The sequence below is a fragment of the Lonchura striata genome, chromosome 19 (genome assembly GCF_050655825.1).
Source record: "Lonchura striata isolate lonStrDom1 chromosome 19, ASM5065582v1, whole genome shotgun sequence".
Lineage (NCBI taxonomy): Eukaryota > Metazoa > Chordata > Aves > Passeriformes > Estrildidae > Lonchura > Lonchura striata.
Genome location: NC_140721.1, coordinates 10,318,755 through 10,346,071, shown reverse-complemented (window position 1 = coordinate 10,346,071; position 27,317 = coordinate 10,318,755). Strand labels below are relative to the sequence as shown.

Below are 27,317 nucleotides of genomic sequence, written 5' to 3'. Positions count from 1 at the left end.
GCAACACAAATCAAGAGGACAGCAAAGATTTTAAAGATGTGTTTTTATATATGAGAAAGTAAACTGGGACTCTCCACCCTGGGAAAAAGGCACGTGAGCTTGAGGACAGGTGAACTCTGCAATGCTGAATAGAAAAAAAACCCACCACCATGCAGTTCCTCATTGCACCTCCCCAGAAGTTCACACATTCTCACAGAATCCCAGAATAGCTGGGGTTGGAAGGGATTCTGGAGACCACCCAGAGCAGATGACACATCCAGGTGGGTTTGGAACATCTCCAAAGACTCCATAACCTTGCTGGGCAGCTGTTCCATGGTTCTGCCACCCTCCATGAAAAGAAGTTTTTCATCCTATTGAGGTTTCCTCTCTGCATTGAGTCAATAAACTTATTTTTTTATAAATGTCACTTAAAGCAGGCCACAGATTTCCTCCAGACTTCACAGATTTGCTGTTCCAAGTGAAGGATGAAAGTTCAGAGGAGCTGAGTTTTGACTCAGAGAAACAGAAATGTTATTAAAAAGCAACAGGGGACAGTAATTGCACAGAACAAAGTTGTTACAGGAGCACTAACACCCCGAGGTGGCTGTGAACAGGCTCTTTTCACCTACTCATCAGTGCTTAATTTTTAACTTAGTTCCCAGATCCTGCCGAATTCCTGAGGGGCTTTGTTAACTCAATATGACTCCAGTGAAGCCCAGCTACCCACAGGGCAGGTGTTTTCAGGCTAAGACAACCAGACACACATCGTTCTTACTAAATATTTGTCCCTCTGCAGGATAGGCAAAGAAAACGTTTTAGTGCCTTCTCTGCCTAAATGAACAAATCTTCATTTCTACATAAACACCTTCAGCTCAGCCCAGACTGTCCCAGCCAGCAGCTCCAGCCAGCAGCCTGGACACTCAGGACATTACCCTAGAAATGCAGGAGTGTCCATCAGTTCTGGGCCTGGGACAGCTCAGATCATCACAGGTTCTTGCAATGCCTGAGCTGCACCAACTCTGGATTTAGAAAGGATTTTGCAGGTGATGCAAGTGGAGCTAAGACACAAGCCCAGGAAGCAGCACTGGCAAGGCAGAGCAGCCCTCAGCACCTGAGTGAGGGGCAGTCACAAACCCACAGGGACAGGAACATCAGCTCTTAGGGTACAAAGGATGCATTTCCATGGCTGGTGTGACCATGGTCACTCTGATCCAGATGCACATCAGCCAACCAGTGGAAGGTGTCCCTGCCCACAGCAGGGTGACCCCAGGGCTGAGGGGTTTCGAGTCCCTTTGGCCCCAAACCCTGCTGTGATGATTCTGTGACACAATGACTTCAGCCCAAGGGCAATGGCCAGGGACAGCCCTGGCCTTGCAGACACTGTTCTGAGACATTAGGTCCCCTCCTAGGGGGGCACCTGACCCTAGTCAGACACTGGTTACCACTAGGAGAGTCCATTTTACAGAGAACAGACCACAAAGCCCACACCCAGGCCGTGTCCATTCCATGGCACACACGTGACTCTGTGTGTCACCTTGCTGCCAAACCAGGAGTGCGCAAAACCAGGAGCAAATACACCTCACCACCCACCTGCTGCTCCAACCCATCCCCTGGGGCATCCCTGCATTTCTAGATCCCTTTGGCAATTCCCCACAGGGATGATGTCTGGATTTCCAGATCCCTTTGGCAATTCCCCACAGGGATGGTGTGCTCTGAACATGGCACTCAAGACCCAGAAGCGAGGCACCTGCTCCCCCTTATTTAAGTGAGGCAACCTGGCAGATTTCCCACAATGTGAAGCCAAAAAGAACATTCCCAAAAGCCCCAAAAGTGTGAATGGTGTCACCTCCCCAGAGCCTCCAACGCCAGGCTGGTCAGACACAGGAGATCCTTGGAGGACAAACGGTGCTCACTCAGCTCCACGTGCTCCATCACTGCCAGGTGAGTGTCAGGAGAGGGCTCAGCCAGGGGAGCTGACACAGACACTTGGAGATTACATAAATAAATAAAGAGCCCACTTCCAGCCCCACTCACTCCCCGTCTCCCCTTAAGTAGGTCACTCTGCCTGCTATGGAAATCAGCTCATCTTCAAAGCAGGTTTGTTCCTCTCCTTATCGCCTTAATGTAAGAAAAGTGCAGAGCATTGTCAGAGCAAAGGGTGATTTCAGACTAATTTAATTTATTTCTGTCACGGGTATAAATATGAAAGTGTCTGTACTTGTGAGAAAAACCAACCTGAGGCACAGAAACGAAGGACAGCTGCAAGGTGTCTGCCCCCCAGGTAGATCTGAATGTGGCCCACAGCTACAAGCCCATGTCCCTGACAGGTAACACAATGCAAATGGAATACAAAGGCTCTTCATGACCTAGCAAGGGGAAGAAAGAAGAAGAAGAAAAAAAATCTCTCGAATTAGAATGAAAAAGCTCAAGGGACTCACATGAGAGAAGCCCAGCTTACATCAATTTCAGCCTGAAAATTAGGCCCAACCTTTTTATTCCATTAGCCTAGCACAGAGCATTCCAATTGGTACTGGCAATGAACAAAGCTCAGGAGCAAAGCCTGATCCTGGCCCTGCTGAAATCCCTGCAATGGTGGAACCAGAGTTACTTGGGTTTTCCCAGCCTCCCCACACAAAGAGATGCAGGCAGGGCCCACTCCTCAGAAAAATGTGCAGGTTGGACTGCAGGCTTTTAAACCCTACCAGTGGTTTCACAGAATCCCAGAATGGTTTGGGCTGGAAGGGACCTTAAAGCTCATCTCATTCCACCCCCTGCCATGGCAGGGACACCTCCCACTGTCCCAGGCTGCTCCCAGCCCTGTCCAGCCTGGCCTTGGGCACTGCCAGGGATCCAGGGGCAGCCACAGCTGCTCTGGGCACCTGTGCCAAGGCCTCTCCACCCTCACAGGGAACAATTCCTAATTCCCAATATCCCATCCATCCCTGCCCTCTGGCAGTGGGAGCCATTCCCTGTGTCCTGTCCCTCCATCCCTTGTCCCCAGTCCCTCTCCAGCTCTCCTGGAGCCCCTTCAAGCTCTGCAAGAACCTCTGAGTCTTCCTGGAGTCTTCTCCTCTCCAGGTGAGCACCCCCAGCTCTCCCAGGCTGGTTCCTCAGAACAGGAATATTCAAGGAACAAAGAAATTCTTCAGCTGTGCCCATGCACTCATGGAACATGTTCCTGCTGCTCCCAGTTCCAGCCCTGGTCACTGAACAGGTGACAAGTGACACCTGGGGAGGCAAGCTCTGCTCCAAGGCTGGGCACCCCAGGCTGCTCCTGCCCAGCTCCTTTTGGAAGCTCTGGGGGCCTGGCAGGATTGAGTGTGCAAAGGGCAGGAAATGCAACCAAAGGCAAGAAAAGGCATCCCAGTGCTCACAGGAGGCAAATACTGGAAAGGTTTTGTGTAGTGACATCTAAAAAAGAAGTCAAAGAAAATGAACCACAAAAAATTTCATTATTACTTGAATGCCCCTATCAGCAATTTGGTTATAAAAAATAAACTAAAAATCAGCATTTTAAAACTCATGTAAAAAGGAAGTTCCTTAGACTGGAAAAGCTTTTTGCCTTATGCACCTCTGAAGATAATCGCCTGTACAAGCTCCTGACACAGCACATGAGCAAACTTCTCCTGACTCCCAATTGTGCAACTTCAGCCTGTTCTTTTGCTTCATTGATCCAGGCAGAAGATTCATGGATCAGCTTTTTTTCCCCTCCCCAGTTTCTTAAGTTTCAACTCTTAAGGCTTTAAGCCAAGGCTCAGCATGGAGATGTGGAAAATGCCAAGGAAGGATCAGGCAAGAAAGGGAAAATTTCTCATTTTAATACTTTCAGAGAAGGGAGGGCTGCAGGTCAGATTCTGCCTCTAAGAGCAGCAGCAATGAACAAAGCTCATTGCTTTTGCTCATTGCCCTCCAGACTGCAGAAAGGGAGCCTGGAGCTAAAAGCAGCAGGAAATGAGCTCAGTTCAAGGTACCCACGGCAGGTGTGTGCAGGATCACACCCAACACTCAGCACGAGGCCCTGCAGCACATCCCACCCCTGGCACCACAGCCCCTTCTGCCAAGTCAAGGAATTATTTCACAGGATGTCAAGTAAAGAGAGTGCACTCCAAGTTTTCACTCACACTTCAGCTTCCTTAAGAGCTGAAAGTTTTAGTTCAAGACTTGAGTCCATCCAACCCCAAAGCTCCAGCCTAGGCCAAGCTCATAAGCCCAGTTACTGCCTGGGCACACCTGCCATTGCAATATTATGGAGGCTTCTGAATTTGGAAAAAACATGATTAATATTAATATGTATGATTTCATAGTAGGCAAAAATACAGAAATTAGGTAGCACTGTGCCTTAAGCCCCAGAATCAACTGGGATTTTGGCAGCACATGCTGGAGAAGACAGTAGCAGCTGTCAAGTCACAGCTGGAGTTGCCTCTGCTGAAGGTGATTGAGAAATAGGATTAAGAAAAAAACCAACACATGCAAAATACAAGGTAAAACAACATGCAAAGGGAACAGGCAGCTGAGCTAACAGGTTTGCCTTGCCTGCAGAACATCCCAATAATTCTGAGTTACTCATTTCTTTTTTCCTTCAATTGTAGCCCCAGCCTAATTCACACTTTATGAGCGGGGTTTTTTTTTACCACTTCTCTGGCTGAGAACGCTGTGCAGGGAGGTCACTCACACAACAAGGATGTGGTGGGGTGACCCTGGCTGGGCAAACTGGGCAAACAGACTCAGCTGGGGGAAATCACTTTATCACCCTTCAAATCAGAGTAGAAAACTGAGAAATAAACCCAACTCTTAAAACACCTTCTCCAAACCTCTCCTTTCTTCCCAGGCTCATCTTCACTCCTGATTTATTCTCCCTCCTCCTCAGCACCTCACAGGGATGGGAAAGGGGCTGTGGTCAGTCCATCACACATTTCCCTGCTGCTCCTTCCTCCAGAAGGCTTGGACTCCTCACCCTCTGCCCCTGCCCCAGCCTGGGATCCCTCCCAGGGGAGAATTCTGCAGAAACTGCCCCAGTGTGGGTCCCATTTCCCATGGGCTCAGTCCTTCAGGACCTGCCCCAGTGTGGGTCCCATTTCCCATGGGCTCAGTCCTTCAGGAGCTGCCCCAGTGTGGGTCCCATTTCCCATGGGCTCAGTCCTTCAGGACCTGCCCCAGTGGGGTCCCTCCCGTGGGGTCACGAGTCCTTCCAGCAAACCTGTTCTAGGTGGGCTCCTCTCTCCATGGATCCCCAGGGCCTGCCAGGACCCTGCTCCAGCAGGGGCTTCCCATGGGATCACAGCTCTCCCAGGCATCTCCTGCTCTGCCCTGGGCTCCTCCTGGGGCTGCAGGGGGGTCTCTGCTCCCCCTGGATCTCCCCAGGAGCTGCTGGCTGGTGTTGGCTCCCTTGGACATGGAGGAAGCTTCCAGCAATGCCCCACAGAATCCACTCCTGCAGCCCCCCTGCTTCCCCAGCCTTGCCCTGCAAACCAAAGGTCAGTGTCCTCACAACATCTGCAGGGCCCTAAATTAGGTCACCCGACCCATCCCACTGTCCCTTGGAGCAGCAAAATGGGCCATGGACAAACCACTCCAATCTTCTCATTTCCACTATCTCCTTGAGAAGCTGCTGCCCAGCCTGTGACCTCTCAAACAGACACATTTCCCCTCTAATAAAACTGCCAGAAAATCCCAAGTATTTAAAAGCACAAACAAACAGAGAAGTACATCACAAAGGGCCCCACAGCAGGCACCCCTGGGCACACCTTCGCTGACTCACAGGAGTTTACCCCACAAAACAATGCTCACGGAAAACTTCTGTTCTCTCCAGCACTGTTCCTCTGGCTCTTCTAGTTCAGCTTCCACTGGACATCAAAACCTCTTAATAAAGAACAGTCTGAGGTGAGCTCTTCCTGCCTACCTTCAAAAACCACCAATAATACACAATACTTCTTTAAAACAAAAAGTCACCAGCAGTTATCTTGAAAGTAAAACAGCTGCAGCATTTAAAACATCTACTGCAAATGCAAACTACTTTGTAACATCATAATTAGTAAATGGCAAATATTAGGAGTTATGGGAAAAGGGATCGTTAAACCAGACATTAATAGCCCAGCATCTCTTCCATTCCACGTGAAAACCCAGTCAGCACACACTTGCAGCACTTAAACCCACATTAAGAAACAAACTGCTTTATTTCTGGAGTTGTAAAAACAAAGGTTAAATATCTGCTTCAGCACAAACCCTGTAATTTTTCCACAGCAACTGTATTGTTTTGCTTTGCACAGCTAATCATACCTGCCCTGCTTTGCACCCACTCATCTCCTGAGCGAGGCTCACACTGGAATCACCAAAGCAGAACAAACTTCCAAAGACTACATTTGCCATTCAGGCTTCTGGAAGTACCTCTCCTTTTAGTTATCTTTCATGTACATAAAGTAGTGAGTTGAAAAGATACTTTTTTTTCAAGCTCCTTTCCCACTACTTGTAACAAAAAGAGCAGCTGCACACATTCAAATACTCCTGAAGCAAACCAGAGATGCCCCAGGACTGCTGCTCCTTGCCTGGACACCCTGTCCCATCCCATGCCCCATCCCTCAATTCCAAATGTCCCCACCCATCTCAGCCTCCTCATCTGCCCCCTTCTCTGCTACTGTGATTTATCAGCCCCATTTTTTTTTTTTTTTGAGCTGCCAGTTGAATCACTCCACTCATTTTCCCTTTATAGGCACTTTTGCCCCTCCATGAGGACAATGGTGCCAGTTCTTGGTACATGGAACAGGGAATGGGCACTACCCCAAGGCTGCCAAAGCTCCAGGAACTCCCAGGGATGCCCAGGCTGGGATTGTTGGGGTGTCTGTGCAGGGCCAGGGGCTGGGCTGGGATCCTTGAGGATCCCTTCCAGCTCAGGACATTCTGTGATTCTTCTCACATATCTTTCCCAGAAACATGTGGACCAGTTTGATGGCATTCCAGACAAACATGATCTTGACAATATCCGACCATCTCAGTCTAACTGGAAAAATTATAAACAAATTAAAGCAGCTTCTCATGCTGGAAAAGTCTGGGCAGCCTCAGAATAAAATGATACCAGAGATGTCTCCACCCAGGTCTGTAGCTTTGGAGTAAATCTGGATATCCAAATCAAATTTCTTTGGAATTTCTGGAAGTGCACCTGGGTGTTTCTGGATATGCAGAGCTGGACATTCAAGGGAATTCAGGGATTTTCCAACAGCTGCACAAAGACCATAAATTATGCTGACAACCTCCAATGGGGATGTGATGTCTAAGTTTTATTCCTTCCTGTTCTCTGTCCCCACTGCAGCCTGGCTGGCAGCCCTAATTTGCAAGCTCTGACGCTGCTCTCAGATCAGACAGCATCAGTAGGAAGAAAAATTTGTGGAAAGGACACAGCATTAATTAGTACTTGGAAGTTGAGCAACTTACTAAGAAAAAAGTGATAAAAGTGTAAAATCCCATTTTATGGCCTAGCCCCTTTCATGTCTGTCAGAACAGCGATTAAACTCCCCCAGAAAGTCAGTATTGACTCAGGGCTTGACCCAAAGGCAACTCAAGTCAATATGACCTGATCCCACAACTCCTCCCATGTCAGACACTGCAAGAGGCAGGAACTCCCTCCAGACACTCCTGACAGGAGGTTTGAGGGGCCTCAGCACCTCCATAAATCATCTGCATGATGCACTTCACTCACTGTCCCCTCCTAACAGCCCCGAGCAAACAGCCCCACATGTCAACCATTCCCCTTCATGGCAGATACAGCAGCTCCCTCACCCCATGGGTAAATCAGTCATTTATTTCTCCTGAGGCTGAAGGTTTGTTCCTGACTTCCAACCTGAGGGGCCTGAAAACCAGACTGGCAGGGTCCACCCTGTCCCTTGATCCAAAGAGCCCCCACCACATCAGCAGCACCTGCTCCTCCAAACTGAAACTTCTGGTTCCCCCAGCTTCCCACAGCCACGGTCCCTCTGTGTGTCCCTTTAATAATTGCTTTATTAATTGTTGGGGTGTCCAGTGCATGGCCATGGGCTGGGCTGGATGATCCTTGTGGGCCTCTTCCAGCTCAGGATATTCTATGATTCTATTATTTCATTTTCTAACATATCTTCCCTTCACCAAAATCATAATGCAATTAATAAAAAGATTTAAACCAAGAGGAGTCTGAAATCCAAAAGTGACAGGGAATTAATACAACTTTAGGTCTAATTTTCCCTCTACCTAATCTTTTGCTCTATTCTGCATGATTTTTATTAAGTGGTTTGGGAACAGCCACTGGTTTACAGAACCAAATATTGGGGACAGGAAGAGGGAGAGGGAATTGCTTCATCCAGGTTCCAGCCCAGCCCTTGGAACGGATGCCCAGGAGCTGCCCCTGCACAGGAGGCACAACTTCTGCCCTGGGCAGTGCCAGCCCTGCCCAGGCTGCCCAGGGAGGGGCTGGAGTCTCCCTCAGCGGGGATCCTGCCCAGCCTCTGCACACAATGCTGTGCCCTGGGCTCTGGGATGCCACCCAGGGAGGTGGCACAGGCACCTCTGGGCTCCCTCCCAGCCCGAGCCAGTCCATGGGATTCCCTAAGGAGGAAGAAACACACCCAGCATCTCTCCTGCCTGACTTTTGCTGTTCCCACCTCTTTGATGCCAGTTCCAAATATCTTCAAATAACCAAAACTCATCTGCAAGGTTTTCTTTGTTCTCGCATCATCCCCCACATAAAAACCTCATGTCTTCCTGTCCTTGAACATCCCTTCAGTACTATATAAGGAAACATAAATCCCTAATTTATGTATTTTTTCTAATATTATTCTGTGCGACTGGTGGAACATCGCACAAAACATCAGAGTTAAAACCGAGCCCCAAACCTTTCCTGCTGGATCCTGCTGCACTCAGTGCTGACACCAGTCCCTCCTGATGACAAGAGCAACAACTTCCAGGAAACTGAAATCCCACATTATGGTGCTTGGGCTACACTTAGCAAAGGGTAAGATACAACATGGTTTACACCAGGATAATGGTTATTACTGTTATTGTCTTGTCAATGCAAAGAGGAAATACTGCAATGAAATCCAGCAGAACAGGGGGTTTATGTTCCCAGCTATTTAAAGCATTTGATGTTCCAGCCCACCTCTCTGAAGTCAGCAAATACTAAAAACACACAAAGGTCAACAAAAATTTGAAATCCAATAATGAAATACAAGCGAGCTTTAAAATTCATTAAATGGCTTTTCACTTTTTTATTCTCCTCCTCTGCTTTGTGTTTGTAAAGTGTGATCAAGCAACTGCTTTGGAAGAATTAGCAGTAATTTGGTGCAAACGTGAGTGCCCTCATGATTTAATTTAAAGTGTAATATAGGCAAAGACCCAGGAAGAGATTTTAATTGTCATTTAAAAATTAACCTTCTCACTTTACGCTCTGAGAACAGGCACAACCACAACAAGCCATTACCCTGCCCAAAACACTGAATAAGCTAATAAAGATTAAAACTAAGGTTCAGTAAATTCTGACAACCAGCAGGTAAGAAACCTTGCACGGCTCTCTGAGGCTCTGCAGCTCAAGGAAACACTCAGAATAACTTGGCTGGGGCTCTGCTGGTGTCTGTTAATCCACTGCTGATTTCTCTCTTGTGATGGCTTTCTGCTTTCTGTGTCAGCACTTAGACACCAAGGAACAGCAATCTGGATTTCCAGGGCCCACCAACACAGAAAGGCTCTGCTGTTCCATGGAAGAGATGGGAGCAAAGGAAGCCCTGTATTCCCTCTGGGTGCTGGGGAATGCAGTCAGAGGGATCAAGGATGCTCAGACGCAGCACATGGCACAGCCCAGCTCTTCCCAGCCTGAGCCTTCCCCATCCAGAGCCACAGAGGTTCTGGGGACACTCACACCTCAAACCATGGCAAGTGACACAAACCAAAGGGCTTCAAACTGACAAAGGGCAGGGCTACATGGGATATTGGGAAGGAATTCTTCACTCTCACCCAGAGTCAAGGTTACCCAGAGAGGCTGTGGCTGCCCCTGGATCTCTGGGAGTGCCCAAGGCCAGGTTGCATGGGGCCTGGAGCAGCGTGGGACAGTGGAAGGTGTCCTGCCTATGGTAGAGGTGGAATAGGATGGGCTTTAAGGTCCTTTCCAACCCAACCCAGTCTGTGATTCTAGGTCATTTCCACTTGCACATAATAAGGGTATTAAAGGGGAGAGGGACCAAGGATTCCAGTTCTCTCCTTCCTTCCTAATCATCCCATGGTGGTTTTACTGCTCTGGAATTAAATCCCCCTGTGCACCACGGCCCACCAGCTGCGAGGGAAGATGTGCTGACTGACTGTGTGTGAGACGTCCCCAGAGCTCCAGAGATCTCTCATTTTCCCTGTCAGCAGGAAGAACGGCGCTCCTCACAGCAGCCTGGGTCGCAGAGCCCATGGAGATCCCTTCTTTTAACAAACCCATTAAAGCAGAGCTCTCAGATTACTCCCACAGCAGAGACCCGGTGATGCTGTCGGTGTTTCCTGTTCCAAAGCAGAACAAGTGCTGGGACATGGCAGACAGCCCTTGGCATTGCTCTCTGGGGTATCAGGGATCAGAGTGACTCCCAGGATCACAGAACTGGGATTCATTACACAGCAAGCGCTGTGCCGGTGCCAAGTATCAGATTTTAAAAAGGAAAACGCAAACTGTGATTTTTATCCAACTCACCAGGAATCTTCTTCCTTTTTCAGGCAACAACTTTGCATCCCCCCAAGGACCTGAGCAGCAGAGCCCTGAGCTGCAGCCAGAACAGGCTGTGATGGCTCAGCACAGCCCTCTCCTCACAGTTTTACGTCTCATTGCATCATTCCTGCACTATTTTTAGATAACCGTCAGGGGATGTCAGCATGTGGGTCGATAGCTATTAGATTTATAGGCAGAAATAGCAAGGCTTGTAGCTCTAAGGTGTAAAGCATTCAACAATTTCTAGAACAAATCTGACCGTGGGGACTGGGAGCTGGAAAATACAGTTGCTTTTACTCCCAGAACTGTTTAGGAAATATAATCTCCATGCTGCTCCAATACATTTCTGGAGTTGAATCACTGCTGTTGACTCACGGGAGGGTCAATACTTCGGAGTATTCAGCTTGAACAGCCCTTTGCAGACTTTGATAAGGACATCTTACCAAAAATAAGCCTCTCTTTTAAATGTAATCTATCAGCATGCAGAATGGCCTCAGCTACACCCCACAGCTCAGGCATGTCTGAGGAGCTGGGAAGTGGCAGCCTGCCAGCAACATCTGGAGCAGATGTTCCATTTTAGGCAAAGATTAGTGGCGTGAGTCACAAAATTAGTAAATCCTCCTTGGTCACCTGAGCAGGCTCATTTCCCTTTGCTGTTGTTAACAGGTGGGTTTCTCACAGGCTGCATTTTCTGATCAGCAACACTCGTGTTCTCTGCCAGGAGAGGATAAGGAGGGACGATGGCCTGGAATGGACCAGAAGAGTCCCCAAAATCCAAGCACATGGACAGCACATGCCTAAAGCCAACTTCATCCATCGGTCCTGCCTGGTCAGGAGGGGAGATCTCCAAGACAGCAAGCACAGGACTGCTCCTCAGCAATTCCTGCTGCCACCCCAAAGGGCTTGGGGTATCCAGGATGCTTTGGGAGCCCAGCAGGGGAGAACACCATGGGCAGAGTCCTGCCCTCTGGAGTGGCAGCTGGAAGCCTCCAGGCACTGAAACATCTCTAGGTGCCCATGCTTCTCCAAATAAATCCAACTCCGAGTGTCTCTCCCTGGAGACACAATAGGACACTCCTGATCCAGACTGAGGCTTGCAAGCAGCACTATTATTCACATAATTACAGCACCTTCCTGGGTGTTTTGTATCCCTGGGGAGATATTTCTCATAGTTGCTCAGCTAAATAGGCAGTGCAAATCTAATGTACCTTTGTGAATTCTACCAGCCCGGAAAGGTTGCTTCCCCATTCAGGGAGGCCTCAATTAATATGCAAAACTAAAACACCACTGTTGTCACTGTATTCTGGTCACTGCTGTTGCATCCCATGAATCCTGTGTTGTCTCTGCACGACAAATGTGTTACTGGCTTATTACTCATTCATTGTCAATGTCAGGGAATATTTGGATCGTGATGCCAAACAACCATCAAACCCCAAAATTATCTACCTGTTCCTTGTCAGATGGGTTGCAAACTAAATGTCACATTAATGTCTGAGCTTCCAGATGCTTCCAAATGTCTGTATCAAGCTTCACCTTTTAACTCTATTATTTGTCTAAGAAGTACTTCCTTTTTTCATTCCTTTATCAGTATCAAACCCAATTCTCAGGAACCTGCTAAGAATAATTTACAGGCAGCAGCTCTCAGGTGCCTTGAGCCTGTGCAGACCTCTCTCCTGCTGTGAGAAAGTTTAGGCTGAGAACTTCTAAAAGCAGGTACTGAATGCATAATTTTCATGATTCTTAATAAAGAATATGAAAACTAAATCTGTTTGGTATATCCTAAGTGTTAAAGTGGCAATTTTATCAAGTTCCTATATAATATGTAAAGGCCATCCTACATAATACAGTTATTTTCTACTTCAGAAACATCCAGGCAGTGGGACAGGCAGGGAAACAGCATCCCAGCTGCTGTGTGACAATGATCAGTTAACACAGCAGCTACATCCCCATCGTGTTATCCCTTATCTCCACATCATCATTTCTTGTAGCAAAGGATTTCACCCATCAAGGCTCTGATCATATAAAGAACTATTTTAGCTCAATAACATCATTAAAGTTTGGGCCCTTCTGCCTACAAACAGCTTTTCCCTCCTCTCAGTTATTTACACTTCGTTATTTTTCTTAATCGGGGAATTTCTTAGCATTTAAGTTAATATATTATCTACCTGTTAAAACCTTAATATTACCAGTCTGTGGGTGTAGTGCTATTACATTTGCCTAGATACTGATAAAACCACTTTTAGTCTGCCTTATTTACATATATAATTTCTATACTGAGTGGTTAGCTAAGTTTGTAATGTGTTTGGAGGATGATAAGTGTTAGAGCAGATAAGCATTATCTTATCCTTATGGGAAACAAATCCATGTATCTCCAAAATGTTTTAAGTTAATTAAGTGCCACTTTACAAGGATAGCAACACCGTGCTGAGGCTGTGGTTCAGTGTCAGCCTCCATGTCCATATGCAACCCTCCCAAAGTTAATTTCCTAATTGGATAAGCAGATGAGAGCACAGCCAGAACACAGGAGGCTGCTGGCATGCATTTGGCCATACCTCAACATGTTCACATTATTCCACGTGCAAAAGCACAGATGCAGGCTGCTTTAAAAAATGAACACAGGCTTATTTCACCTCCAAGGAATGTAAAGTTCCTTTTCAACATTAACATTTGGTAAAAGCAGCTGTTTAATCTGTGCATTTCTTTAGCACAGGGGAAGAAACCCTCTCTGTTCGCCCCTCTTCTGGCCAGCTTCCCTTCAGCATTCCTTCATCACTGCTCTCTCTTTTACAACAATTTGCAAATAGCTTTAATTCTCCCTGATCTTATATATCAAGTTGAATGGGGCTTGAAGCACCCTGGGATAGTGGAAGTTGTCCTTGCCCATGGCAGAGGGCTGGAACTGGGTGGTCTTTGGGTCCCTTCCAACCCAAACCATTCTGTGATTCTATGACCTGTTGAGCGACCACAAAATAAAATTTAACAGAAGAGCTCTGGATGAGCCAGTCATGCCCTTCTGTTCTCTGTCTTTCCAGTATTTATCCTGAAGTTCAGACTTTCTGTACTATTTTTCCACACTGCTCAGGTAGTGCCACACCATTCCTGTCACGTTGGCTTCCAGGCAGCCGAGCGTTTACTGGAGTCAGCTGCTGCTGTGAATCCACCCCTACCCACCACTATCCAAAGCACCAGAGAGGGAGTTTCCAGCCTTCACACTGCTTGGAGGCTTTAGTCCAAGAGCCAGACCTCTGCTGGACACAGAGGCTGGAAGGTGGCTGCCTGGGAGGCTCCTCAGGTCCCCAGTGAGCAGCACAGGTGACCTGCTGACATCTTTTCCAGATGCTCAGACAGGGCAGGTACAGGGGATGGCTGTACCCAGGGTTTGTTGAGAGTTTTCTCCCTCCTGCAATCCCTGTTTTCCAATGGCAGCACCATTTACTGGCCCATCCCCCTGAGAGGGTCCCACAGTACCTTTGGACACTGGGCACAAACACGAGCTTTCCTCAAGACAGGTCACTCACCCTCCAGCCACTGGGATGTTCAAAGCTTGGACCACCTTTGCTGTCTCTGGGTCCTATAAATGCCCAATATCTCATATTCCTCATAGACATCAATGGGTTCCTACATTAGCCCCAGAGGAATGGGATGAGCTAATGGGAAGACTTTGCCCAGCACTTCCCAGGAAGCAGCACATGGTTCCTGAAAATGCTGAGTGCTCCCTTCTGAGTCTCTGCTCCCTTCAGCTCCTCACCTGGTCACACAGCACAGAAACCCACTCTTTGTAAACACAAACTGGAAAGTTCATTTGTGCAAATCTCCATAAAGTTGGAAATAAGCTGGATCACAATTTGTACTCGTGTAAATGTCAGCACATAAAAAAACAGGCTTGGATCAAAAAGACAAGTTTTAGTTAATACCAAGAGTAAAATACACACATTCCTTTCTGACCTTCATTAGCTTTCTCTGGATATTTGCTGGACAAGAGAATTCTATCCATAAAAGGGACTGCAGAAATTAAAAATCCTCTGAACAACCAGATCAGTGCCTACACGTACAAAGCCCTCCATTCCAAAGGGCACCCTCAGACCTCTGTGTGGGAGACTCAATTAGAGATCAGCAAAGAGCAAACCGCACACTACCTGTCCAACAAGTTAAAGAGCAATAACCAACTTTTAGAAAGAACAAAGCAAATGTACAGATTGGGCCACCTTTGGGACAGTTTGGGACAGTTTTTCTTGCTCAGTGAGGAGTAAGAGGGAGCCTGCTGTTATTTCCAGAACAGCATGGCAAACAAGCGCCATTCAGAAAGAAGGATTGTGTCAAATCTCTCCTTTCCCAGAGCCAAAGCAGTGATGTTTACCTTGTTTTTATGGCCAACCTTTACAGAGATAAATAAATACACACACACAAAACATGAGGGCTGCTGTACCACTGAGAGCTGTTATTTCAAATACGCTTTACACTATGTGACTCACAAACCAAACCCACAGCAATGATATGATCAGATTGCTCATTTTATCTGTACAGAATTGAGCTTTTGAAGACATTCAGGTTTTTAAAGATGGTTTCAAGTCCCCCTGAAATCCAGCCAAGTCCTATAATGCAGGAGAAATCCATAGCTGGCTGCACCTAGACTGGGCTGTAGCTTCTCTCTTTGGACAAACACTTCTCAATGCTCTGTGAGATGCAGGCTTTCCCCTTGCAGCCCTATATATAATACTTTTGTCTTAGGTTGGAAGATATAGCTGGGGGTGTGTGTTCTGTCACCATCTGTCAGAGCTGGGGCAGTTCTCTGCTGTCCATGGGCGGTTTTCTTTATCTCTCCCACAGCCAATCCTCCCTCCAGGAGATCTCTGCTGTTCATGGCCACTGAGTGTCCCTGCATGGCTGAGAAAATTCCATCATCCATGGGGAGATGCTCTGCCCAGGGGAGGAGCCAAGCATTCCTACCTGGATCCAATCTGACCTGGGAACAGCACAGCAGCCTTTGCTCCCTGCATTCCCAGAGGAGCAGCTTCCTTCCCCCTGCATTCCCAGAGGAGCAGCTTTCTTCCCCCTGCATTCCCAGAGGAGCCCAGGCCCATCTCCCCCAGCCCTGGAGCTCCAGAGGAAAACTCCCCCCTTGTGCAGGATCCTGCTCCAGCAGAAGCACAGCTGCCACTGCAGGAGGGCTGAGCCCCCCTGGGATGGGACTGTGGCACCTCCCTGACACACAGGGGGTCAGGGCCTATTCTGACTCTGGCAGTGGTTTGGGTTTTTTTGTACTATTGTGTTTGAATTTTATTTTTCCTGGTAAAGAACTGTTATTCCTATTCCCGTATCTTTGCCTGAGAGCCCCTTAATTTCAAAATTGTAATAATTCAGAAGGAGGGGATTTATATTTTCCATTTCAAGGGAGGCTCCTGCCTTCCTTAGCACACACCTGTCTTTTCAAACTGAGACAACTTTATTCCATTATTTTGTAGCTGCTTAACCATATGTCAGATTTTAAGTGAAACATGACCTTTGAGAACTAAGAGAGAATTCTCATCTCTCAGTGTGTCGTTGTGCAGTGTGTCTGAGCTTGGCCCAGAGCTGAAGTGGGGTTTCTGAGGCACCAGCACAAAACTACCCACACAAAAATCAAAGAGAAGTAGTGAGCTCCTATTTGCACACTTCCAGCAGGCAGGAGATTTTAGGTGTTCCTCAAGTGCCCAGGGTGAATGCTTATCTAGGCACAGAAGATTCCTGGCAGGAAATCCAATCCAGCTGCTCCTCATTCTTAGTCCCGGGGGCTGTCCCAGTGCCCCTGACTGTTTCCTTTCAGTGCTGGAGGGTGGGGATGGCCCCCCTACATCTTACTGCAAAGCCCAGCCTTGCTGAAGCACAGCCCACAGCCACCCCTCAGAGCACTGAGCTTCTCTCAAAACCACATGTACCAAATATACACTTGACCCAAAGTTACATAAGTGCTGTGCCAGAGCTATTTTTTAGCCAGACTGATCAGCGCTGCTATAAATCACCCCAGGATGCAGAGGCCAGACAAGATGTCACACTTATGTGCTCAGCTTTCTGCCTGCCCTGAGAAAACGTTTGTGATATGCCAACATATCTATTCCCTCTCTGCCTCCCCTGGTGTGTAGGTGCACGACTGCTGCTCAGCACTGAGCAGGCTCCAGACAGCGCTGCCCATGCCCACAGCAGCCTGGGGACAGCACTGACCTGCTCCTGCCCCTGCAGCTCCTCTCACCAGCAGGGCAGGGCAGAGTGGGGAGCCCCAGGTTAACCTGCACAGAAGGGCAGTAAGTGATAACCCCAGCTCACCCTGTGTCTGCAGGGATGGCAGACTGCTGCATGATCTTGTCCTATCCTGATCCAGAGTCCTGGAATAAGGGCTCTTATCTTGAGCTGCAGTTATTGCCCAAGTAACTGTCTAAATCCTCCTGGAAACTTCTGCCCTGGCAGGATCCAGGAGCAGGCAATTTCACAGTTTGATTGCAAATAACATTCAACTTCCTACCTTATTCCTCACGCTTCTCCTCTGTTTATCGCTCACCAGTGCTGTTTCAGCATCTCATGGTGCCAGGCACAGGCAGGACAGGTGTCTCATGCAAGCGTGTAAGGTAGGAATATCAGTAACACTTTCCTCCTCCTCTGAGTACTCCAGTGCTGTCCCCAAAGCCACTGCCCGAGCCAAGTGCTCCAGGAAAGCCACGCTGCCTCCCTGCACCTGCTTCTCCTCCTGGGTGCACAGTGACACCAGCTACAGCTCAGGCTCAGCACCGAGACACAGCACACACCAGTTCCTGGCTCAGCACAGCACCATATTCCAAACTCGGAGAGGGAATCACACTGACACTGCCAGGAACACCAACTCTGCTCGTTCCAACACACAGAAACTTGCAGGGATTAAAGCTTCGGAGATTGGAAGCAATAAGCAAGACCCTTGATTGAAATTACACCCCCAGTTGTGAATCTGTGGGAAACAGCTTTAAAAAAATCAGCTTCCACTGTGAGTGTTTTAATTAGATACCTCACCTAGATTTCTTACATCTTTACAATGTGTTTCTCTATCCTGCACAGCATCTTTAAAATTCCCTTTCTACGTCTCTGAGCTACTGAACCTGGTGAGATTTTAATAGAAATCCCTTTTCTGTGCTATAAAGAGAAGCATTACTTGAGATTTTAATTAGCAGCTGTCAGTGCTGAGCCATAGGAAATACTAAATAGTTTGCTTAACTTCTTAGAGAAAGTGCTTTTTGCTTTCTGACCTTCTGCACTGAAATGATGCAACACACTTGAGCCATTTGAAAACTCCTTTTCCAAACCCAGCTCTGTGGGAGTAAAAGCCATTCCCCCGATCAATACACCCTGCGCTGCTCCAACCCGTGTTCACCCGCCGCACACCCGGCTCGTTTGATGCAGAAATCGTGCCGCTGTCATTTTCTGACCACTGCTATAAATCTGAAAGGCAGCATTCTGTTATTACCATTTCCTTCCATCCTGTGCAAGGTACCCCGAGCTTTAGACACACACAGAACTTGGAAATCAGATGCTAAATCGATTCAGTCTGTTGAGACTCCGTTTGCACACCAGCAGAGGGGAGAGCAGGGGTCCGTCATGCAAACTTCAGGCAAGGCGGGCACCTGCTCCGAGCCTCGATGCACCATCACCCTACCCCGAAGGCATTAAAGAGCAAGAGAACTGCTCCTACCATTCAGCTGCCTGTAGACTATGTCTTCTAGGAGCGAGAGCCTCTTCAGCACTGCATCCTGGATGGAGCTGACGCCGCGGGCTGTCAAGTTGGCCACTTCTGCCCTGGGATGGATGTCATGGTAGGAGTCGCCGCTCTTGGTAGTGATGGGTCTGCACTTGGCCAGGAAGAGGACGAAGCCAGCCACGGCGATCAGGTTTAACACCAGCAGGACTTTGACTCTCCTCAAAGAAGCCATCAAACTTCCCGAGGGGCCCCGCCAGCCGCCGCGCTGCCGGCAGGGCTATGGGAGCGGGCCGGCGGCCGCCCGCCGCTGCGCGCACATCGCGGGGAGCGCGCCCCGGCCGGCCGAGCTGCAGCGGAGCGGCGAGCGGAGCGGGAGGGCTGGCGAGCAGCGGCACCGCGAGCCCGGGCGCGGCGAGCCCGCTCGGGACTACGACCCCGCAGAGGAGGCGCGGCCGGGGCCGCCCGCCCCGCTCCGCCCGCCGCGCTGCCGCCGCCGCCGCAACTTCATGCCCCGCGCAGGGCGGCCGCGCCGGGGCTGCGGAGCGGCCGCGGGGCCGAGGAGCCCTGCGGCAGCAGCGGCGGCGGCGCCGGCATCAGCGCCCGGCCCCCGCCCGCCTCCCGCCTCCGCCGGCCCGCGGGGGGAGCGCGGCCGCTGCTGCGCGGCGCGGGCCGAGCCGGCGCCCCCTGCGCGGGCGGAGGGGGCCGGGGCGGGCGGGGGCGCGGGGCGCCCGCCCCTCACGGCGCCCGGGGAGGGGGCGGCACGGCGGCCGCGGCGGAGCCCCCGCCCCGCGCAGCGGCCGCGCAGGGCCGGCGGCTGCGGCAGAGCCCCCGCGCCTGCGGAGAGCGGCCCCGCCGCCGCCACAGCCCGGCATGGCGGCCCGAGCGCGCCGCGGGTCCCGGGGCTGCGGCGGCGCCGAGCGGGCAGCGCGGCCGGGCACCGAACCCCGGCCCTGAGGGACGGGGAGCGCGGGCGCGGAGTGCCGGGGCGCCCGGGCCGTGCGGGGATGGGGAGCGCTGGGTGCCGGGGCCGTGAGGGGATGGGGAGCGCTGGGTGCCGGGGCTGTGAGGGGATGGAGAGTATTGGGTGCCGGGGCCGTGAGGGGATGGGGAGCGCTGGGTGCCGGGGCCGTGCGGGGATCGGAGCGCTGGGCGCTGTAGCCGTGAGGGGATGGGGAGCGCGGAGCTGTAGCGGGCAGAGATGGGGCCGGTTGCGGTAACGCGCTCCGTGTCACAGAAAGTTTGAGCCCCCGGGGCGGTGCGTGGGCCTCTCCTGCACTCTTCTCCCGGTTTTCCCGGATGGCACCTCTGTCGTCTCCCTCGGAACGCTGGCTTTCCCTGCCCTAGCACGGAATGACAAAGGAAGCTTCCCCAGGCTCCTCCGTGCTGGAGCAAGGGAATGACTTCAGAGCTGTCACGGCTGTCATTAGCAAGGATCGCCTGTACCTCAAACCCTGACATGAGGTAAAGTGATAAACATCATAAACTGCAGTTCACATCCAACGTTTTAATGCCAGAATGCTGAATCTTCTCATGAGGGTACAGCCACTACTGAACAACCCATAACCCTGTTTTCCTAGCTTTATCCACGTGCTTTTATGTTCACTCTGCTTTTCAGAAAGATGGCACCAACAGGCATGAGAAATTCAAACAACCTTGAGCCATTGTATCCTACAAGGCAACTTTTCAAAAGGTAAGAATAACCCCTCTCATCCTAAAGCCATAATTAAAAAGGAAAAAAAAAAAAAAAACCAACAAAAAATCAATGCCATGGAAACAAACCTAAAATTGCCTCGGAGGATTTGGAGTTTTAATGTCCTAACTGCACATGAAGTCTTTCATGGCTTGTATGTTCAGACCCAGGATCCTGCTACAGATCTGGAGAAGAGACAGGCACATTACTCATAGTCAGACCCTAAAATACTCTGGTCAGTCCATCATCCACTAAGGTTCAATTTAAGAGGGTGAAAATGGGAATGATTTGCATGACATAGAGCTAGAAATACCAACTGCTGAAAATCAGCTTTTGGCAGGCACGGAGGGGAGGCTGGTTTGGGGGTTCTATAGGGGTGTTTTGGCACACAATAAACAGAAGGTTTGTTTCCAAAGCTGACAACTGAGATTTTTTCTTCTCTATAAATAAAAGCACTTTTTATTAAACAAATAAACAAACACCACCCAACTTGGCAGAGTAGTTTACCAAAAAGGGAAACCACATGGCTTTAATTGTCAGGAGCAGAAATATTTGTGCAAACAGAAAAGTACCTGCTGCTTATTCTGAAGCAGTCTGGGATAAAGACCCATTCCCGTTGTTCTCATTACCACTGCTCCCACTGAAGTCAGGCTGGTGTATTACACAGAAGCAGCAAGATCTATTTTAATTATAAACCAGTTTGGAAAAAGCTGGATTTACAGGCTTTTGGCACATGGCTGTTACAGATGATCCCAATGGAAAAAAAAAATAATCTCAGGATCTTAAAAAAGAGAATGCAAGGATTTGAAGCAGCTCCTTGCTGAAGGTGAAGGCGAGCATTTTTGCCACCATTTCCCCCAAAAAAGGAGTAGAATTAAATCTCAAAAAAAACAGGAGGGAGGGAGAAAGGCTCAAGTCCCCTTAGGGCGACACATGGCTACAGGGCACCTGGCACCCATGAGTGCGTGGTCCTGGGGGAGACAGCACAATAGGAGAAAATAAAGATGTCCAAAAAATGCAAGGAAAAAAATCTCTGTGTGGGAAATAACATGAGAGCTAAAAAGTCAGAATACACATGAGCCAAGAGCTCCCCTGCCCTGTCCACAAAGATTCACTTGTAAAAGCTCCCCAGGTTTCTGTTGCGGCTGCTGCTGTTGTATTAATCTGAGGAGAGGCAAGCAGCAGACTTTGAAGCTGTGCTGGCTGACAAGGATCCCATCACCTGGGACTGTCCCCAGCCCAGCTACACCTCCTCCAGGACAGCTGGCCCTGCTGCTGACCTCAGGGGCAGCTGGGCACTGCTTCCCTTTGCAGAACTGCTAAGGGAAGCAGGCTGAGGAGAAGCTGGTCCCCTTCCTGAACTGGTTTGCAGCATTCCATGTTCCACAGGCCCCTTCTGCTGTGCTGCTCTCAGCAGCAGCAACAACTTTCCCTTCATTTCTTTCACTTGGGAGAAGTTATTTCAGTTTTGTTCAGTTGTATTACAGTCACTTCTGGCCTGAGGAGACCAAGCAAACCCCAGAGTATTCACACCAAGCATCACACTCCCTTCAGTATGTCCTGACAACCACTCTCAGCACTTTCTGAACGAGGCTCAGCTCTCTGGGACTGCCAAGGAGCCAAGTGCCACCTGTGTCACCAGACCTGCAGAATTATCCACAAACACATCCCTCTGTACCTCCCCTGCAGTGACAAGGGAGAGCAGAATGCTTCAGATAACAACAAACATCGAAGGGTCCACTGAATCGGAGAATCACAGAATCACCAAGGTTGGGAAAGACCTCCAAGGTCATCCAAGTGCAGACATCAACCCAGCCCCACCACCCTGTTCAGCACTAACTCCTGTCCCCAGATCCTCACCCACATGTTTTTGGAACACTTCAGGGGTGGTGACTCCACCTTGCTGTGGGCAGCCTGTGCCAGGCCCTGACCACCCTCTCAGTGATGAAATTTTCCTAAAATCTCATTTCACTTCCTCTAGCATGACCTGGGTCTCTTTCCTGTCACCCTGCCCTGCAGAGGGACACCAACAGGACATGGCTGTAGGCGACCAGGAAAAGTTATGCTTTGTGGAATTCCAAGGCCTGAGAGCAGCTTCCCCACCCATATTTCCTTTGAGCTTTGCACCCCCAGAACACTGAACTAAATTTCAACAGCAAATACGAAATGATCCCTTGAAAAGGTCTGTCAAGACTCAACTCTCTAAATCAGAGTTCAACTGAGGCATAGCTCAGCTTCCACTGGAGATATTGAAGGTTTTTTCCTTCTATTTTTTCCCTTTTTTCCCAGTTTCATTACATTCCTATCGAGAAAAAAAAAAAAAAGATTGAAACATTGTTACTAAATGGAGAACAAGAACTAAAGGATATGTATCAGTATCAGGCAGAGGAGATCAGTTTGCATGTCTAATAGAAAAATTCTATTTTTGCCCATTCCAGTAGAGTTCTGTGAACAGCACACACACACACTTTTCAAGTGCTAGCCAAAATAATTACTTCTCTCCTTCTTGGGGGGGGGCAGGGGGGGGAATCCACTAAATCATGAATATTCAATGGATTGGTTAATGACACAGTAATGCTTTAGCTGAAATCTTTGCTCCTTAAAATACAACCAACACAAGCTGCCAGTCAGAAGAAGAATTAAAAATACAAAAATAACTGGATCTTCAGAAGCTATCACCCCCCAATTGCTTCAGGAGTGTGTGATGGTAGCATGATACCATGACAGATCTGGGGCAGACTGTCTTCACAATCTGGGAGATGTAAAACAGGCAGGAAAAAATAGTTTCTGCTACTCTCTGGAGCTTCTGCCAGTGCTGGGGGTTCTCCAGGGCAAAGGTGCCTTCCCTCAGCACCAGCTGGGTCCTCACCCAGATGATCCCTGGGTGCACCCAGTTACATTTCCAGCCTTGTACCACCAGCTCAAAGGAAAAAAAAAAAAGTTTGGGTCTATTAGCTAAATTTCTTTGAATTGCATAAATTATCGTTTCCATAACCAAACTCCTGTATGAAAACAGCGATCTGCAAAAGAAAAACAAAACAAAACCAAAAAAAAAAAAAAAACCAAACCAAAAAAACCCACCAAACAGCCAAACAAAAACCTACAGAAAAGGTTCCATTTAAAGCCATTTTTGTTTCCTCAAAGTCTGAGAGTTCTGGATGGAGTGCTGTGAGTGCAACTGTGTTATTTCTTTGCTTTCAGGTGGTACCTGGGAGTTGTATCTTCCCTTTTTTCTCTCAGGCTCTCAAGAATTCCTGATTATTCAGCCTCAGTTTTCTTGCTTTGCTACCAAAACCACCTTTGAGAAAGCCATATGTTCATCAGGTAGATGAATTTAAGACTCCATGTTGCCTATGAATTCTTTGGTTTTCCCACTGGAGTTTTCTCCGTGTGGAATCTGCTCCCTGCAAGGGTCACCAACATCACTGTGAGACCTGGGCTGGTGAAAGGAGTAAAACTTATATAGAAAGATGTTTTATTATTTTCAGAAGCTGATATTCTGAAATTAATGGTTCACTCTGCTCTCTCAGAGTCATTTCTGACATACTTCAGGCACGTATTTAACATCAAGGAGTGAACTCTTTATCCCCAGCCTTAACATTTTTCTCCACTATGGGAACAGCTAATGCCCAAAAGTAACTTTCCTCAGTGTTATCTTCAAAGTTGGGAACATATTTAGTTGCATATTACAATAACTCCATTCATATTTCATGAATTTTTTAAGTTCAGCCTGTGAACATGGACAGCTCATCACTGATACATCAGGGAAATGCTGTGAAAAAACAAGCAACTTATTGTGCTTTTAGCATATGAGATTGCTGCATGGTTCCCTCAAGGATATTAAAAAGATCTGTGCTATGGTTATCAATAAATATCTTTCAGGATCAGCATTTATAAAGGTTCTAGAATGGCTTCAGCTTTTGACTGACTTCAGAAATTAAAGAACTTACTTGCAAAAAGCAAAACCATAGCTTAAAGTCAACTACTCTTCAGTTTTGCTGCTTTGAACTTTAATATTCATCTCGATGACCAGAACCTACTTCTTAAATAATTTTATTATTAGAGCTGGTTTGAAAAGCTTCAGCCTATTTCTTGAAAAACAGGAGGGAAGGAAGAAGAGCAAGAGGAGCAAATTCATTGGAATTTTAATAAATCATTGAAAAAAACAGAAAATCCATTTTAAATATTGACTCCTTGTATCATTAGAAAATAAATTCTCACTTATTTCTTTTTTATTACAGAAGATACTTGCATGGTCTAAGTTATTTCAGCACCTGATCATCACCCAATAGTCCTTGAGCCAGGGCTTGCTGATTTGTTACACCAGCAAACAAAAAGATACTTGTAGACCTTTGGAAAAACAAAAACAAAAACAAAAACAAAAACAAAACAAAAACAAACAAACAAACAAACAAACAAACAAACAACAACAAAAAAAAAAACAAACAAAAAAAAAAACAGAATCCCAAAATGGTCTGGGTTGGAAAGGACCTTAAATCCCATCCAGTGCACCCCTGCCATGGCAGGGACACCTCCCACTGTCCCAGGCTGCTCCCAGCCCTGTCCAGCCTGGCCTTGGGCACTGCCAGGGATCCAGGGGCAGCCACAGCTGCTCTGGGCACCTGTGCCACCCTCCCAGGAACAATTCCTGCCCCATATCCCATCCATCCCTGCCCTCTGGCAGTGGGAGCCATTCCCTGGGGTTTAAATTCCTGAGGAAACCAAGAGGTGACACAAAGGACCCAGCCAGGACCGAAGCCTTGAGGAGCCTTCAGGACAAGAGGTGTTGGTCACCAGACCCTCGAGCCCCAGGCTGACACACTCAGCTGCTGGGCCCTGAGCAGCACCACAGTATGGCCACACCTGTGGGGAGCAGGGAAATGCTGAAAATCCCAAAGTCAAATTGCACCATCCGTGTTCCTGTTAAACTCCTGACTGCCTTTTCCATGACTGTCACAAGGGAAGGTCTGCCACTGCAGCCAAGACACAGCCCAGAAGTCAATATCCAGACAAAGCCCAGAAGTCAGTTTGTTTGGATGGAGGAATCTTTCGGGGCTCAGCTGTCTCCCCAAAAGCCTGCTCTTGCTTTCTGGAGCAATCTGGCCTCTCCCACCTCAGAGGAGAGCCCAGAAATGGCGTGTCCCTTCTTGGCTGCTGCTTGAACCTGGCTCTGAGGACCTGCTGGATGCTACAGCTCATGCTCAAGAGGGACAACTTATCCCCTGACTTACACCAAGTACTCAGCTTAAAGTCAAGGCTCAAAGCCTTTTCTGAACCCTCCATGGCTCTGCCCATGCTCCTGCTCCCCCCAGCAGGACCATGCTGGGCAGGACGAGAGTCCAAAGTCACAGAGACTGCACTGAAGGTACAAAGCCAAGGCTTGGCTATGGTAAAGCCATAGATGCCAATGGAAAACTGACCCCCTTCTTTTATTCCTTATCCATGAGAACCCTCTGTGTCAATGTCAAAATACAGAGTGTTATATTAAAGAAAGCAAATTAAATAAAACAAAACTAAACTAAACTAAACTAACTTTTACAAGCCACTGTGCACAAATCCTTGCCTGCTTATGTCTTTTCAAGTATTTCTACTTTTGCAGTACTCGGATGTCTCTTGCACTGTGCTTAAACTGTATCCCAGCCATGCCAGAGTAGTGTTTTTCCTGCTGTGGTTCTGAATGGTGGGCTGGCCATCTGCAAATAATACACTGCTTTAACCCAAAAAATTTAAACTTCCCAATAAAGAGGAACCACAGATGGCACAACTGCTTGAGAATTGCCAGTGTGAACTGCATCATACTGTTTAAACATCACTGATTGACACCAATTAATTCTTGCTACAGAATTTAGAAGATGCTTCTCATAAAAATTTCAAGAGGTCTGCATCGCAGCAAAAACAATAATTCAAATCAGTTCTTAAAATTTAGAAAAGCAAGTAGGTCAAGAAACAGACATATATGTGTTTACACTCTGAGTTAAACAACTGAACTTCCCTCTCAGGCAGACTTTTGTTTTATTTTGGGAATCTGTATATGAACTGCCTTAGTTCCCAAAACACACCAAGTGCCTGTCTCAGTAAAACTCCCAGGTGCTGTGTATCCATGTGGAGTTCAGTGAAAGGTACAGTGGGAAAACAAAACCAACTTGGATTTTAACTCAGATTTGCTGTTGATTCATTGGGTGTCTCCAAGCAAAATGCCCAGAGTTGAGTTTTCAGGGTAGTTATAGTGTCATAGCATGGCTTGGGTTGGAGAGGACCTTAAAGCTCTTCTCGTTTCGCCCCTGCCAGGGCAGGGACACCTTTCACTGTGCCAGGCTGCTCCCAGCCCCATGCAACCTGGCCTTGGGCACTGCCAGGGATCCAGGGGCAGCCACAGCTGCTCTGGGCACCTGTGCCAGGGCCTTGGAAATCCTCTCTGCCCACCTTCCCTGTCAGCTCTCTCAGCTTTTCCTAACAACCCTCCATCCCTCTGATCATCTTCTCCATCTTCTCATTGATAAATATGCAGACACTCAACTGAAGGCTGCAACTCCACCGTGGATGCACAGCCTCAACTCCTCAACTCAGCCCTGGTGCAGAAATAGTACCAGCCACAGGAGAGTGCTTGGTTTGGGAGGTGGGGTCCACAGAACTGCCAATCCCACTGGGGAAGCCCCCAGAAGAAGCTCTTTTGAGGTAGGAGTCTCCTTTTTACTGCAAATATTCTCATCAGGAGAGTTATTCACAGACAACCCTGTCTCCCTCGCTTGTTTAATATTTAGGAGGAACTGCAGTAGGAGATTAGGGATAAAACAAAGCAGAGTTTTGGCTGGGATGACAAACCAGGGGAGGCTGAGCTTGCTCCACTCCCACCAGGCACTGGATGGTGGAACTGCAAAGGAAAGCAGTTCCCAAGGCTCAGTCAAACCTGTGACTTCCTCCATCAAATGGAAACTGGTGCAGTTTCATTCAAAAAATATTCAAAAAATAGGCTGTGATTTCTCCCCCACTACAGAAACAGGCTTCAAGAACTATTCAGTGCCCAGACCCAGCCCACCATGTCCCAGTGACAGACGACTCCAGACTCCAGCCATTGCCAGGTACAAACATCTCCAGCCCCACTGAACAGCTGAGCCTTGATACCTCACAAGTACAAATTGGCTGTTTTGGTATAGCCTGAGCAGTTACTCAGCTACCCTGAAGGGATTGTTCTTAGCTTTGAAGATTGCTGCTTTCAGCCAGAAAGATTTTCCATTTTCTTTCCAACAATAGCATTT

At 48.4% G+C, this 27,317-nt stretch overlaps 1 protein-coding gene and 1 long non-coding RNA gene across 3 annotated transcripts in view; one reads left to right on the top strand and one right to left on the bottom strand.

Annotated features, from left to right (window-relative positions):
- The window catches only part of GALNT17 (polypeptide N-acetylgalactosaminyltransferase 17), a 214,300-nt gene extending 195,470 nt beyond the window's left edge, over positions 1-18,830 (bottom strand). Inside the window, exon 1 of one of the 2 annotated variants that reach the window (XM_077787478.2) lies at positions 18,366-18,830. In XM_077787478.2, the coding sequence (XP_077643604.1) occupies positions 18,366-18,603 (238 nt within the window). In that variant the 5' untranslated portion in view covers positions 18,604-18,830. The remainder of the gene's footprint in view (positions 1-18,365) is intronic. The other variant, XM_085557121.1, reaches the window with a different exon arrangement.
- A 671-nt stretch (positions 18,831-19,501) lies between these two features.
- On the top strand, positions 19,502-24,304 carry LOC110472028 (uncharacterized). The gene is made up of 3 exons (XR_013340968.2): positions 19,502-19,832; positions 19,987-20,061; positions 23,263-24,304. It is a non-coding gene; the product is annotated as an uncharacterized LOC110472028 (long non-coding RNA).
- Positions 24,305-27,317: the final 3,013 nt, after the last annotated feature.